The sequence below is a fragment of the Lactuca virosa genome, chromosome 5 (genome assembly GCF_052849685.1).
Source record: "Lactuca virosa cultivar CGN04683 chromosome 5, Lactuca_virosa_CGN04683_v6, whole genome shotgun sequence".
In the NCBI taxonomy this organism is placed as follows: Eukaryota; Viridiplantae; Streptophyta; class Magnoliopsida; order Asterales; family Asteraceae; genus Lactuca; species Lactuca virosa.
The window spans coordinates 200663453-200679115 of NC_136430.1; the positions used below are offsets into that span (position 1 = coordinate 200663453).

Here is a 15663-nt window from a genome sequence, read left to right on the forward strand (position 1 = left end):
CTAAAAAAACCCTAGACTTGAATCCGATTAACCCAACAAGTTTGGCAAACTCGATTCGGAAAAGGAGAATATTAATCACTCACATAATGGTTCATACACTTACACATAATGGTTCATACACTTACAAGTTACAATATGATAATATTTAATAGCGTTACTTCCAAACCAATATCAGCTTACAATATGATAATATTTAATAGCGTCACTTAATGAAAGGTAGCTCAACGGTATCCGGTGTTGCCCTCCCTTTTGAGGTTGAGGGTTCAAGTCCCGTTGTGGACATAGGTGGATTTAAGGAGTAGATTAGATTTAACGTTTCAAAAAAAAAAAAAAAAAAAAAAAAAAACCAAAAGGATCCAATTTTTTTAAAGAGAATGAGCAAAGGCATATACTATTCCAAACCAAAGGGACCATTAGTGTAATTTACTCTGAATAGTTTGAATCTGGTTGAGGTAATGTCTAAAAGAGAGCTCGGTTTGACTTGGACTGCGAAGACAGTGAACCAAAAGTCTACCCGTTCGTAGTTCAAGACTCGCCCCAATTCATCAGATTCAGAGACTTGAGAGTCATAGTTTCAGTCTGGGTTCCCAAATACACCTTTATCAGATTCAGACATAATTCCCGAGGTGGGCTTATCTTTCCATAATCATATATAAAATGTGTGTATCACTTTGTTGATTAATCAACTTGACATTTCCATGAATTCTCCATAATCACTTAATCGTTCATCAATTATGCCTCCCCTTCATTTCACTAAGATGATTAATTCTTTTCAATTGTTTCTATTTCTTTTTCTATTTTATGTCTATTTTCACACTTGAATTGAATTCAATTGTTCGTTAGTGTGATATATAATTGAGTGTGCTAGGGTAGTTCGCCTTGTGATATCCATATACACAATGTTATCATGAGTGTTTGATCTCTTTCCGAATTTATGAATCAAGCTTTGTATTGGTTGTATTTTTATTCATATATGATATACGGCATCTAAAAAGCTTCATCAATAATGATGTTTATTGTACTTTTATTACTATTATGCTGTTGTATGCAGTTCCATTATTGTTTGAGGTTTTAATTCATTTGAATACTTTCGTCTCATTGGAGTTTCTTTTTTATTAAATTTGGTTGCAGAGCTTATTTTGTTTCCATTTATTTCCAAGATTCAAAGTTTTGTGTATTTGACAAATGGATTCAAGAGAACAGCAACCATTATTTGATCTTAATGAACCTGCTATGGAGGATGATGAGAGTGACTTCCTCTTGTGCTTCAAGCCCAAAACGATTGTCCTAAATACTGTTGACAATTTAGTTACATCCAAGACAACCATTATATCTTCTTCTAGATCAGTAAATAATCATCAGTTTTCTCATACCTCTTCTGGTTCAGCCTTTCAGCCTTTCATCAAGTCAAAAGGAGATCGGGAGAAAGTAACTAAACTCATGGATCCAAGTGATTGTAATGTGAATGTAGCAATGAATCCTTCTAGAATAATTGGTAGGTTAATGTTGATTATCAAAAATATGTCTGTCAAATAAAAAATTCTCTTTTGAACATTATTACCCTGTAATCTACTCGTATATGTCCCAAAGAGGACTTGAACTTAACCCTCAACTCATTATATTTTAAATAGCTTCGATCTGATGATAATGAACTTGTTATAACCAGGTTTCCCCTCTTATCGGCTTGAGAAGTGAAGGGTTTGTTGTGGGGACAAACTGTTTTAAAAGTTGTCTCATCTAAAGTGACAAAACACGAAAAACTTGCATAGCTAACCAACATGTGTTTGTATACTATTCGCATTTGATACATTTGGTTTCCTATCACTAGAGGTTGTGGAACTTCTCAATAGAGTTTAATAGGTCATGCATAACACTGTTATTTATGACTACACGATCGATGTATGTAGTTTCTTTTAAATAAATAGTTTTGCAATCCAAAAATGGCTAGCAACGCAGTTTGTTGTCTGTTTGCTTCCATCTCAATGTGAACGAAAACTTTGATAATGCCACAAAATCCAACTTTAAAGTTTAAACCAAAAAAATGACAAAAAAAAAAAAATCAATGTGTGGAGATTCAAGTCTAAGTTTCTTGTGTTTTTACTAGATTTATCTTTGAGTTTAGAGTTGCCAAGAAAAGGAATAGGAGGAATTGGTGAAAATTGGGAAGGAACAGAAAAATGGAAATTTTTGCTAGAGAAACAAATAAAGTTGATTGTTTAATTAACCAGGTTTTGTTAGAAGTACGTTTTCCAAATAAAGAGACTGATTATTAGTTACGACTTTGGTTATATGACCTTTAAAACATGAGCTGCATCAAAAGGAATCCAAATTATTTTAAACAGGGTTATATGTTGGGTGTTCGATCTATTAGTTTTTTTTTTGTAGGAATTTACAATACTTTAATGAATAGATAACAAAAATTTCAACGAATTATTTTCTGAATATAGGAACACATCACAAGGTAATGCCTTGGGAATTAAGTTATGAATAAAAACTATTTGTCAACTCTTTGTTGATAATAAATAATAGAAATTAAATCTTTTAATAATGTCAATTTGATGCTATAAAAGTCAACTTATGTTGGTACAAATTGATGAAAGCATCAGACATATTTTTATAGTTCTGTCGAGGGTTGATTTCCATGGATGCGCCCAAGAGGTTGGATCCTAATTCCTATTTCACATCCTTCTTCTTATTTTATGTTTTTATTGTTTTTGTTTTGTTTAATGTATGATTGTTTGTGTGTTTATGGTTTATCAGTGTTGAAGATGTGGTCACAGTGGATGTTCATGATGCTAGAAAACTTCTCATCGATTCCGGTCATCGTTATCTTGATGTCAGGTTAGCGAAAAAACAAACCGATAAAACACACCAAAACCATATATCAATGGATTAAAATTTGGCACTAGGTATTGAATTGTTATGTTTAATTAGCCTGTACTTTTTACCTTAATTGAAGAACTATATATATAAATTGTTTTTTTTACCATATTTCAAAATATAATTTTTTTTCTTTCACTAAATTACCCCTCGTAACCACATATATACCATAGGGGTACATACGTACATACCAAGCACCCCCAAATCCATGAACATGTATACTTTTGGTTCATTATATAATCATGTATATAAAGTTATATATGATTTTTAATTGCCTAAAAATTAACTATTATGCATGTTATTAAGTTCCGTCATCTAAGCAAATTAGATCGTTAAACATTTGTTTAGCATATATGATAAAGTGAACTTACCTCCTTTTGTAAAAAAAAAAAAAAAAAAAAAAAAAAAAAAACTTTAAGTGAAACATAAGATGAAAATATTTTTGGGTAAAGAAAACATGAGGTACAAATCAACTGTTGAAATGAAAATATGTTATCATAATTAGAAATTACAAGTTTGAAATACATTTTTGCCACACACAATACTATTAATTAAGACTATGTAGACATGTAATAACAAAAGTTTCATATTCTTGAATATGGTTTTCAAGCCTCTTTAACAAACATACAAATTGTCACCTTATGTGTTTTATTTTTAACTTGTACTAAATCTAAAAAAAAAATAACAGGACCAATGAAGAATTCAACAAGAGTCACGTGGACAATGCACTAAATATCCCTTACATGTTCATCACACAAGAAGGTGCGTATTAATTACACCACATCATGTACATGCTTCATTAATCTATTTAGTTATGTGACACTTATTTTTATACTAAATCAGCCCTTAAAGTTCTTTTTTACAGGAACAAATGATTTTGACTAACTTTTTCTATGTTATTGCTTTTTATGTATATGTTCATTTTTGTAATTCATTAAAGCATTCTTGCAATGTACAGGAAGGGTTAAAAATCCTGAATTTGTAGCTCAGGTCTCGGCTCTTTGTGACAAGGAAGATTCCCTAGTTGTGGTATTTTTCTCAGAATAATAAGTAGTACATTTTTCGTTTGAAAATGAATACATAAATTTCTTCAATTTTTTTATAAAACAAACACAACATTTTCTTTTTTATCTTGTACATGTTAAAGGCTTGCAACAGTGGAGGGAGATCTCTTAAAGCTTCTGTGGACCTTCTTATTGCCGTATGTTATTAAACCTTTCTTTCCATTTACCATTTTCAATTGATAGGCTCCTCAAACATTATGATTATATATTTTATATATGCTGATTGTATATATATGTTGTATGTATTATATATCTTTCTTCTCTGATGATATCTGTATATATGACATATTTATATGCGTGTAGGGCTACAAGAATGTGAAGAATATGGCTGGTGGATACTCGGCATGGGTCGACAACGGGTTTGCTCAGGACTCAGCACCACCAGAGGAGTTAAAAACTGCTTGCAAGTTTCGGCGTTGAGATAGTCTATAAACCTAAATTTGGTTTATGGTATTATTGTATGCATCAATGCATGTTTTTTATTGTACGTGAAAAATAATGTCATGTGTGTATGTCTTTTTTCTTTTTTTTTTGAATAAAATATGAGACATGTGTATGTAAAGTAAGGGCTCAAAGTGTTATAAAAAGGTAGGAGTTGATTTTTTGCTTAAGAAATTTACAAAATATATGTTTTCAAAAGAAACTAGAAATGATTAATAAACACAAACTTCACAACATCAACAATTCTTATTATATAAGAATAAGTTGGTTTTAACGAATTTACAAAATAGAACTCACTACAATTCCACTCAGACACTCAATAGAATCGAACCTTACTATAACTCTCTCTAACCTACACTCAAACAATTAAAGATGAAAGAATCAGAAGAACAAGTTATATGAACAAACACTAACTTATATTGAAAGAGAAATATTTGAACAAATGAAGAAAAATGAAGTGTGTTACTCATAATTACTCTTCAACAAGTTATATGAACAAACACTAACTTATATTGAAAGAGAAATATTTGAACAAATGAAGAAAAAGAAGTGTGTTACTCATAATTACTCTTCACAGCTAAATATATACATCTAGTCTAAATTCGAATATGAACCGGAGCAACCCGACTATCCACCCAAATATCAAATGGATAAAACCTGCGCCTTTTTTTTCTTTGAAACAAGTGAGCCGTAGTCCAAAATAATTGAGAGTTTGACAAGATTAGCCCTCCTACACTATATACTTACAAAGAAACACAAATACCGAATAATAAATATAAAGAAACAAAGAAATAAAAGGATATGTATAAAGAATACAGATGAAGATGAACAATGATTTAAGTTTGAGTCCATATGCTTATTTCAACATCCCTCTTCAAACTAAATCACTTTCACATTAACATTGTTCTTGAAATGGATCAACAAGACGCATTTGATCACATAACCAATTATGTTGAACAAAACCCAAAGCTTTAGTAAAAATTTCAGCAATATTAAGATCTGAATCTATATTTAAAACTTCTACAACACCTTTAGAGACTATCTCTTATGAAATGAGTATCAACATCAAAATGCTTTGTTTTTTCATGAAAAATTGGATTAAGAACCAGTTTAATTGATGACTCATTATCACAAAAAATAGGAACTGAAATAAAATCTATTAACCTAAGATCAAACATAAATTTCAAAATCCACATGATTTCACAAGAAATAAAACCAAGAGCACGATACTCTGATTTTGTGGAAGAACGAGAAAGAGTTTCTTGTTTCTTGCTTTTCCAAGAGATAAAAGTATCTCCAAGAAAAATAGCATAACATGTAACATAACGTCTAGAGACAAGGCACGTAGCCCAGTCGACATCAACATAACCTTTTGTTAAAAACCTTAGATTTTAAAATAGAAAACCTTTACTTGGATTAGACTTAATATAATGAAGTAATCTTAGACCAATATTTAAATGGAATTTACGAGGACTATGCATGAACTGACTTAACACTTGTACAGTGTAAGAAATGTCAGACCTTGTGATAGTCAAGTAAATAAACTTACCAACAAGTTTCTGAAATAAAATAACATTTTGTAATAAAACATCATTTTTATATATACCATAATCTTTAATTATAATGTTCAAATCCAAAGGAGTTTTTACAGGCATAACTCCAAATTCTAATGTTCAACATTCCAAATCTTTAATTATAATGTTCAACATTCCAAATTCATGTAATAACTCCAAGCAATATTTCCTTTGGGTTAAACAAATACCATTTTTAATATCCACAACTTCAATCCTTAGAGAAACTTTAACTTTCCAAGATCTTTAATTAGAAATTTAGTTTTTAAAAAATCTTTTACTTTATTTATCTCAATCAAATTATTTCCAGTCAAAATAGTGTCATCAACATCAACAAGTAAAACAACAAATCATTAATACTCTGAATAAAACCAAATTCAAACAAAGAACTACACAACTTTTCATTCCACTTTCTTGGGGCATGTTTGAAACCATAAAGAGGTTTTAAGAGCTTACAGACATGTTTATCATCTTTATCATGATATTCAAGAGCAAGAGACATATAAACATGTTCATCTAACTCACCATACAGAAATGCATTATTTATATCTAATTGAGAAAGTTTCCAATCAAAATTAATAGTAATGGAAATAACAGTCATAATAGTGACCTTTTTGCTACAGGAGAGAAAGTTTCATCATAATCTAAACCTTCCCTTTGATTATAACCTTTAGCAACTAACATTGCTTTAAATCTCTCTACTTATCCATTAGATTTATATTTTATTTTATATTCCCATTTGCATCCTATTGGTTTTCTATTAGAGGGTAAATCACAAATAATCCAAGTTTTATTTTTGTACAAAGCCTCCATATCCTCATTCATAGCCTGTACCCAATTTGGATCCAAGACAGCTTCATAATAAGACTGAGGCTCTACACTACTTTTATTTAAATTAGAAACAAAACATTTATGTTCATGATTAAGAAAAGAATAATTCATAGATTTTTCAATACCATATTTATACTTCCATTTTACAACAAAATCATTAAATTTTTGAGGAAATCTAGACTCTTGATTTAACCTCCTAACAGATTGACTATCAGAAAAACGTGGTAACAAAGAATTATTTTCCTTAGAACTTCCTAGAGACTCAGTGTAACATCCCAATTTCCAAGCCCAATTTTTTTTTAAAAAAATTAAGTAATTCTCAACATAGTCTACCAAAACATTTCCCATGCCATATCATTTGCAAACAAAACTATAACAGTGTGTCTGAAATCATAGTGTCAAAGTAAAATCAATCAGAGTACAATCCCAGAAAACTCCATGCGGAAATCATGTGTGTGTGTGATGCGCTGCTACACTGCCGGCTCCTTCCTCTTAGACGAAGAGGTACCTGAAACCAAAACTAAAACTTTAAGCACAAAGCTTAGTGAGTTCCCCCATCATACCACATACCATACATACATATCACATTCATACTGCCGGACAATTCTGGGGTGCCCGACCTACCCAGTACGGCCATTTTGGGGTGCCGACCTACCCGTGTCAAGCCATTCTGGGGTGCTGACCTACCCATGTCAAGCCATTCTGGGGTGCTGACCTACCCTCCGGCCCTATCGACCGAACCTCGGGGACTATTCCACCCCCTACTGCTACTTTCACATATAACACAACGTAAACATACTGTCAGACGTTTCTGGGGTATCCGACCTACCCTTCGGTCTTAACAACCGAACTTGGGGACTATTCCCTCCCTACTACCACTATCACATATAACATATCATGCCAACATATAAACATATCATCACATACTGTCAGACATATCTGGGGTGTCTGACCTACCCTTCGGTCCTAACAACCGAACTCTACTACTATCACATATAACATATCATGCTAGCATATAACATATCAGGTAGTAGCAAACACAGATGCATATCACAAAGACAAACATCTATCATACGATTCCTACTGGTGGGCCGGCATTGTGGCCGTAGACCCACCGCTACTGGAAGGTAACTCACCTCGAACGAGTAGCTGCTGATAATCTGTGCGGGGAACCTCTGTTCGCTGCTGCTTCGGAAATCCTCCGGCTATAATCCCCACAAAACACTCAGTCAGAAGCTGATATCTACTCTTGGGGTAAAAATGACTATTTTACCCCCAACCAAGTCCAAGTCAAAGTCAACTGCCAGTTGACCCGACTCGCCGAGTTGGGTCGTCAACTCGTCGAGTCCCTAACCCTTAACCTGTCCTTATCCACGACTCGACTCGTCGAGTTTGGCAACGACTCGACGAGTTCCTCCTCTATATGAACATCGAATGATCCTTCATCCGACTCGCCGAGTTGTATGAACAACTCGTCGAGTTCACCTTCATCTGATGAACAAGTTCTGACCTTGACTCGCCGAGTTGTATGAACAACTCGTCGAGTTCATCTTCAACCATAAGGAGATTGCCTTGGACTCGCCGAGTCTGTTCTAGCACTCGTCGAGTCCCATGAACTCCAGGTCTAAGGCTAAGTCCAATACATTGGGTCACTCCTTCGGACCTTCTACAACCCTTCTAACACCCAACTGAGTTCTTTTGACCCTCAACAGATGTGGCACTTTATGCCTTGGACTCGTCGAGTCCCAAGAACGGACTCCCCTAGTCGATAACGTCCACACCCTAAATCCTCGATTTCTGATGTACAACCTTTGACCAAAAGATAGATCCAAGCCCCCAAGCTCGATCTAGCACGTAAAGTTTTGAACTTTACGTGCATGCATGGGACTTTTGAGCCTAAAAGGCTTTAAAATGGTTCTTATGTTGCATGGGACCTTCCTTGGGTGCAAAAGCAACCCAAATCTGCCTTGTGACTCCTCCCAAGACTTAGATCCGAAGTCATGACCACCAACCATGTGTGTAATCATGGTTGGCTACCTCATATGGCTTAAAAAGCCCTAAATCTTCCCCAAAAAGGGATCTAACAAACAAGCAAGCAAGGTACAGACTTTATACCTTTCAAAGACTGCAAATGATGAACCAAACTCGAATCCTTCAGTATCCTCTTGATCCTTCTATGCTCTTCCTTCTTCCTTGAGGTCAAAACCCACAAAAATCACTCAAAAGCCTTAGATCTTGCACCAAAACACTTAGGGTTTGCTATGGAGGGTTTCTGGGAGCATAAAGGGGCGATGGAGGCTGTATAAGGTTGTTTAAATAGGGTGCAAACCCTCAGATTAGGGTTTTGTCCAGTCAGAGCCTACTCGTCGAGTCCGGGACCCGACTCTACGAGTCCATCACTTAAATCCCGCGTCTCATCCCGCTTCTACTCGGCGAGTTGGGCCTTCAACTCGCCGAGTCCCAGGCCAAAAATGCAAAATTACTTAAATAAAATACATACCAGGAATCGGGTGCTACACTCAGAAATAACCATCTCAGGTTGCGAAATAGGCATCTTACAACCAAGAGTACCATCCTGATTATCAGTTGCATTCAAATTTTGATTACCTTCCTGATAAGTTCTAGTTGCACTTAAGGAAGGATCTACACTAGAATCACCTTCCTGATTGATATGAACCAAGACTCTATTAGAATGATCATCATTAAGAGTACCCGATCAAAGAATTTCATCATCGAAAAATAGATCCCAAGGGTCATGATTAACAATGCAAGTAGATCTAAGAAACTCAGAAACTTCATCAGATTTAGATGTCATTTTGAAAGGAAACACAAATTCATATAATTTCACATCCCTGGAAAAGAAAGAAATACCATTATCAAGAGTAAACAACTTGTAACCTTTTCTAACATTAGAATAGCCAATTAAAATACACTTTTATGACCTTTCGGAAAACTTATCATTATTATTTAATTGTGTTGCAAAACACAAACAACCAAACACTCTAATATTATCAAACATAGGAATGGTATTATATATCATTTCATAAGGTGTTTTCCCACGACCCAGTGACATAAAACAGGAAGCTGTGTACGATCACGCCTTTGCTTTCCACGATCCTTAGAAGTACCTGAAACGATAAACTAAAAATTGTAAGCCAAAGCTTAGTAAGTTCCCCCAAATTACCAACACAACACATAACAACAAGCATATAAATATGATCAGCCAGTCTGACTGGAATGCCTCGCAGGTCCTACAGCCTATCTGGACCACTCTACGAGCCTTCGGCATGACTGGACCGCCTCGTAGGGCCTACAACCTATCTGAATCGCTCTACGGGCCGCCAGATTGACTGGACCGTCTCACAGGGCCTACAGCCTATACGGTCATCCCCGGGTGTCTTGGCTTACAACACAAAGCAAGACCGCCTCAACCCAACATAATATGTCGACATATATAACAGATAAACATAAACACAGAACCATCAAATACGAATAATCATATGGTTCTACCAATCAGTCATATACTAGCATATCACTATCCTATAACCAGGATACAAAATCTAGTGGGCCGACATTGGTGCCTTCAACCCACGGTACAGTGAGGAAAACTCACCACTCTGTAACATCCCAAAAATCATGACCAAAAATTTTGTTTTTAATTAAGTTACTTATAAAACTGTTTACTGAAAAACATCATCGATATTATATCAATCCATAATCCCATAAGCCAAATGTCATAAAACATGTCGTGGAATAATAATAATGTCAGAGTACAATCCCAAGAACATCATGGTGCAGAAATCATGTGTGTGATACGCTGCTACCGTGCCGGCTCCTTTCCCTTCGAAGAGGAAGATGTACCTGAAACCAAAACTGAAAACTGTAAGCACGAAGCTTAGTGAGTTCCCCCATCATACCACATACCATACAATAACATATCTAGCTAGGCATATCTGGGTGCCGGCCTCCCCTTCGGTCTATTTCAATCGGATAATTGCCTAGCATATCTGGGTGGTGGCCTCCCCTTCGGTCTATTTCAACCAGATAACTGACTAGCATATCTGGGTGCTGACCTCCCCTTCAGTCTATTTCAACCGGATATCGGGGACTATTTCACCCCTACCACTACCACATAGAATCATAGCATACTGGCACATAGAACATAACAGATAGTGGCATACCAGACAATTATCACACATACAATCATCTAACTACAAGCTCCTACAAGTGGGCCGACATTGTGGCCTTAGACCCACTTCTACTGGAAGGTAACTCACCTCGTAAAGCTGAGTGTCGAATCTCACAGAAAGTAATCTCTAACAGCTGCTCCGATGACTCCCGGCTATCATAATCATAATAACACTCAATCAGAATCTATAACACTACTTAGGGTAAAATGACCATTTTACCCCCCTTGGCCTAACTTGAACCATTCATAAGGCCCGATTCTAACTTATTATACCCAGTGCACCCATGGCCCATCAAAGGCTCCCTAAGGCCCACTAATGGCCCAATTTTCTAAATTGGGCCATATTCCTCAAATGAGTTCATTACAATACCAAAAGTCCTTAGCCCAAAATATAATTTCAAAAGGCCCGACATGGCCCAATAGGCCCAATACTCAAATTCCAAACTCCCAGGCCCAAGACTATACTTCAAAGTGGGCCACGGGGCCCAATAGTCCAGGCCCAGTCCCCTAAGGCCCAAAAAGCCCAATATAGTCACTCTGCATGCGTACGCGCGGCGTACCTGACACGTACGCCCAACGTATGCTGGCCTTGACCGAAAACGGGAAGTTGACCCAGTACGCGCATCATACCAGGGTGTACGCTTAGCGTATTGGCCAGCTTTCTTGGGACTTCATTTATGACTTAATCCATTAAGTCTTCACGTCCAAAATGTAGATCGAGGTCCTTTAAGACCTCCTAATCCATAAAGTCACAAACTTTATGTGCTTGCATGCATGTTTGGGGGTCAAAACATGATTTTGGTCCTTTAACAAGCTTTATGATCATCAAACACTTGCATGGTTGTGGCTTAACCATCAAGGTCCGATTTTTATGACTCTTAGTGCCTATAAGAGCCCAAAAGGACAACTCTTATGGTCTGAAATCATCAAGATGCAAGAAGCCTCAACAATGGAGTCCAAAAGTGGCATAAAACACCCCAACATCAAATCTAAACATGCAATGATCAAGTTTGAAGCTTGATACCTCAAATGATTCAGAAATGGTGGTAATCTCCTGGATCTACAAGCTCCTTTTGAATCCTTGCTCCTTCTTCAAGCTCCTTTCTCTTCCAAAACACCAAAACTACACCAAGATACTCTCAAATGGCTTCCAAATCACAAGGACACACAAATATGGGTTAGGGTTTTCGTGGTGGCTGCCTAGAGGTGAGAGGGAGGCTGGACCAAAGGCATAAGGTCCTTTATATAGGGATCAAACCCTAAAACTTAGGGTTTTAGAATCTGTGCGCGTACGCTGCGCGTACCCTTTGGTACGCTGGGCGTACGTGCATGGCCTCCCCGCCCAAATCTCTTGAGTACGCTGAGCGTACCTGGCATGGTACGCCCCACATAATGCCCTTCTCAGCCCAATTCTTGAAGCCCAACTATCCTGGCCCAAACCAAAACAACCCATTATTCAATAAGATAAATAATATTAATACTTGGTAAATCCCGGATGTTACACTCTCAGTCTAAATGCAAGCGGAATAATTCTCTGTTCTGAAAAATCGGCTCAACGATCACCTAACCAAAACCAAGGACCTAACATCGATTAAGTAGCTCAAAATACCCAAAATACCCCTCGGTCAAACTTGGTCAAAGGTAGAGGTCAACGAGTCAACTCGGTCCACTCAGCTGAGTACGCGGGGCGTACTCAGCTCCTACACTGGGCGTACACAAGCCTTAACCGGGATCATACAGTTGACCCCGTACGTGCGGTGTACGCTGGGTTACATACAACATACGCACCAAAACATTTTTTTATCAATAAGAGCTTAATGCATTAAGCTCTCACGTCCCAATTGCAGATCCAAGGCCAAAATACCACAAAGAGTCATAAAGTTTCCAACTTTATGACTTTGCATGCCCATTAAGTGCTTAATACCAACAAACTTAACTTCTTAACATCTAAAGACCATTCTAGAGCATGGATGGGGAAGAACTAAGCATCAAGACCTTATTTTTATGACTCAAGACCCCTCATTGGGTTTGAAAGGACGACTTATTTGGTTAAGAGCATGCTATGCTCAAGAATCACCATAGTTGGGACCAAAAATGCCCTAAATGAAGAAATTGCAAGATCTATAAGAAAATATGATCACGCTAGGAGCTTTTTACCTCCTGGAGGTTGCTAGCAAGTAGAGAATCCCAGATCCAAGCTTCTTCCAAGCTCCAAGGTACTTCTACTACATTCTTCTTCTTCAAGAACACCACCAAAACACACAAATGAGCTCAAAATGCACTCTTCTCAGTTAGGGTTAGCTAGAGGGACAATTTTTAGGTGGATGCTGATGAGGGTGAAGGTCTTGGGGCTATAAAGAGGATTATATAGGGTGCAAACCCTCAAACTAGGGTTTTGGATCTGAACAGCGTACGCGTTGCGTACCTGAAGAGTACGCCAGGCATACGCGTGCAAGGCCAACTTCCTTCATGCATAAGTACACCATGCGTACACCTCGAGTACGCACGATGTACGGACAAAAAATGCCAACCTTTATAAAATTTAGGGTATATGTACCTTCTCCGAACGAGTGTTACAGTTGGAGTCCAGATCTGAAACATACAATATTCTTGGGACATTGGAGGGTAATAAAGTTGTAAACTTTATTCCCAACTCTCACTCAAAACTCATTAAAATGGACCAAAACACCAAATACACTTATATCTAAGAGGAAATGCAATAACACTTAGAATTTTATAACTTACAAAGGTCTAGAAGGTAGATAAAAGTTGAGATCTTCAATTACCAAGCTTCAATGATTAATCTTGCATGAAAACATTGCTCCAAAACCACAAAAAACTCCAAAAATAGATGAGAGAGGAGATGGGAGGCTCAAATCTTGAAAATGGAGGCTAGGGTTTTTCCAATGGATTCTAGATATGATGAAGGCTAAGAAAATACCCTCAAACATGAATCCTTACCTTTAAATACCTTGAAAATCCTAAAAATTCGTGGGCTTGGGCTGCACAGTTCTCACGTCGTGAGAATATACCTTGTGAGAATAGGCTCCTCACGTTGTGAGAATATACTTCTCATCTCATGAGAACGAGTTTTCACCAAATTTCATTCCAACTTCAAACAATCATAACTTCTTCATTCAACTCTGTTTCGACGATCTTTATATGCACGGAAAGGTATTGGCGAGCCCCACAACCCTATTTAATTACATTTGACTTAATACATGTCGAACTAAAACCATAATCCATGCAAGAAGCCCATAATATTACTTTTCCCATTTTACCCTTTTTCTTCCAAGCACAAATCGAAGGCTTTAATCACTTAACCAACATTATCATCATCCAATAAGGTCTAAACCCCATTCCCTTGAAGCAAAATGCCTTTACTCAATCCATTTATAGCCCACAATCCCAAAATGAGAAACTTCTTGAAACAGGATGTTATACAAAACCCATACGCAAAAAAAACCCAGATACAAATCAATATATAAGTTAACAAATTTCAGTGAACAACTTTTCAACAATCAAAAGAAATTCTATTCAATCTCTTATCTCATATCACCGGTGATACCATATCCCCTACTATCTGCAACCTCACAAAAATAGCTCGCCGATGACCCTTTGCCACCTTCTATAACCTCAGACGACCCTTCTTCCTCCCCTGCCATTCTCCTCTTTTTTTCGACACCGCCTCTTGCTGTCTCCGACACCACAACCACCCACCATTTTCCTTTCTTCTCTGTCCACTTACAACTCCCCAACTCCCCCTGGTGTTCAAATATTATACCAAAAGAACAACAAAAACATTCTCCAACCCATACCAAATTACAAGAAACACACAATCAAAATTGATTTTACCCTTGGTGATGACGATGGTCTACTGCAAGTAAGGGGGAGAATCTTCATCGACATCAGAAATCTGGATCGCTGCCAGAACCTATCGATATTGAGATGCAGAAACGACCACCATATGCACCCCGAACTCCATCGATATACAACATCTGGTTCGTTTTAGGGATTTGAAGCAGGTGTCTTTCAATTTTTTTGGTTGTGAAAAACACAGGTGGGTTTTGATTTGGTGCTCTAGTTTCGTTTAATGCTCTAGTTTCATGTGGATTAGTCTCGCTTTGATTATTGGCATATGACTAGAATTCAAGATTTCATCAGATTTGAGGTTTAGATGTTTAGGAAGAAGATGGGGTAAATGTATGTTTCCGACCACCACCACTACCACCGTTTGATTGCAGATCGAAAAACATGATATTATTCTGATCGATTGCAGATCAGAGATATACCAGAGTTGAGAAACAGAGATACACTGCAACAGGCAAACTAGAGATGAAATGAGAGAAGCTTGACGATGCAAAGTTGAGAAAGGGTTGGTTCATCGGAACCATCCAAGGCAGCTGGCTATTTGAGGGTTCTTTCCTTCTTGGTTGAGCTGAGCAACAAAGAAGCCTGTATTAGAAGAACAAGGTAGGTTGGGGGTGGGGTATATGGTGGTGAGTTTTGTTTATTTTTTTAAATTATAAATAAAATAAATGATAAGTAAATAAAAAAGAAACACATATGGGTAAAGAAGTCATTTTAGGTCAAACATGGACTAAAGACGCAACAAAAACAAATAATAAGAATTCCAAGTTAAAAAAATTTCTTAGGGACCAACCATGCAAATTACCCAAACCATAGA

General features: G+C 36.8%; 1 protein-coding gene and 1 long non-coding RNA gene across 3 annotated transcripts; both read left to right on the forward strand.

The window, feature by feature from the left end:
• Positions 1-455: 455 nt before the first annotated feature.
• On the forward strand, positions 456-1884 carry LOC145116620 (uncharacterized). 2 transcript variants are annotated; one of them, XR_013712228.1, is made up of 3 exons: positions 456-626; positions 1132-1495; positions 1667-1884. It is a non-coding gene; the product is annotated as an uncharacterized LOC145116620 (long non-coding RNA). The 2 variants fall into 2 exon arrangements; XR_013712227.1 differs by lacking the exon at positions 1667-1884 and having other exon boundaries at positions 1132-1612.
• A 685-nt stretch (positions 1885-2569) lies between these two features.
• Positions 2570-4506, forward strand: LOC145115832 (protein HIGH ARSENIC CONTENT 1, mitochondrial-like). The gene is made up of 6 exons (XM_079052188.1): positions 2570-2658; positions 2761-2841; positions 3569-3642; positions 3839-3909; positions 4028-4081; positions 4248-4506. Exons 1-6 carry the CDS (start codon positions 2642-2644, stop codon positions 4362-4364), a joined length of 414 nt encoding a protein of 137 aa, XP_078908314.1. The 5' UTR covers positions 2570-2641; the 3' UTR covers positions 4365-4506.
• The last annotated feature ends 11157 nt before the right edge of the window (positions 4507-15663 follow it).

Bases quoted from the DNA above. Each gene is read 5' to 3' on its own strand.
- LOC145115832 (XM_079052188.1), top strand. The intron at 2,842-3,568 runs GTTAGCGAAAAA...AAAAAATAACAG, and splicing joins CATCGTTATCTTGATGTCAG to GACCAATGAAGAATTCAACA. The intron at 4,082-4,247 runs GTATGTTATTAA...ATATGCGTGTAG, and splicing joins CTGTGGACCTTCTTATTGCC to GGCTACAAGAATGTGAAGAA.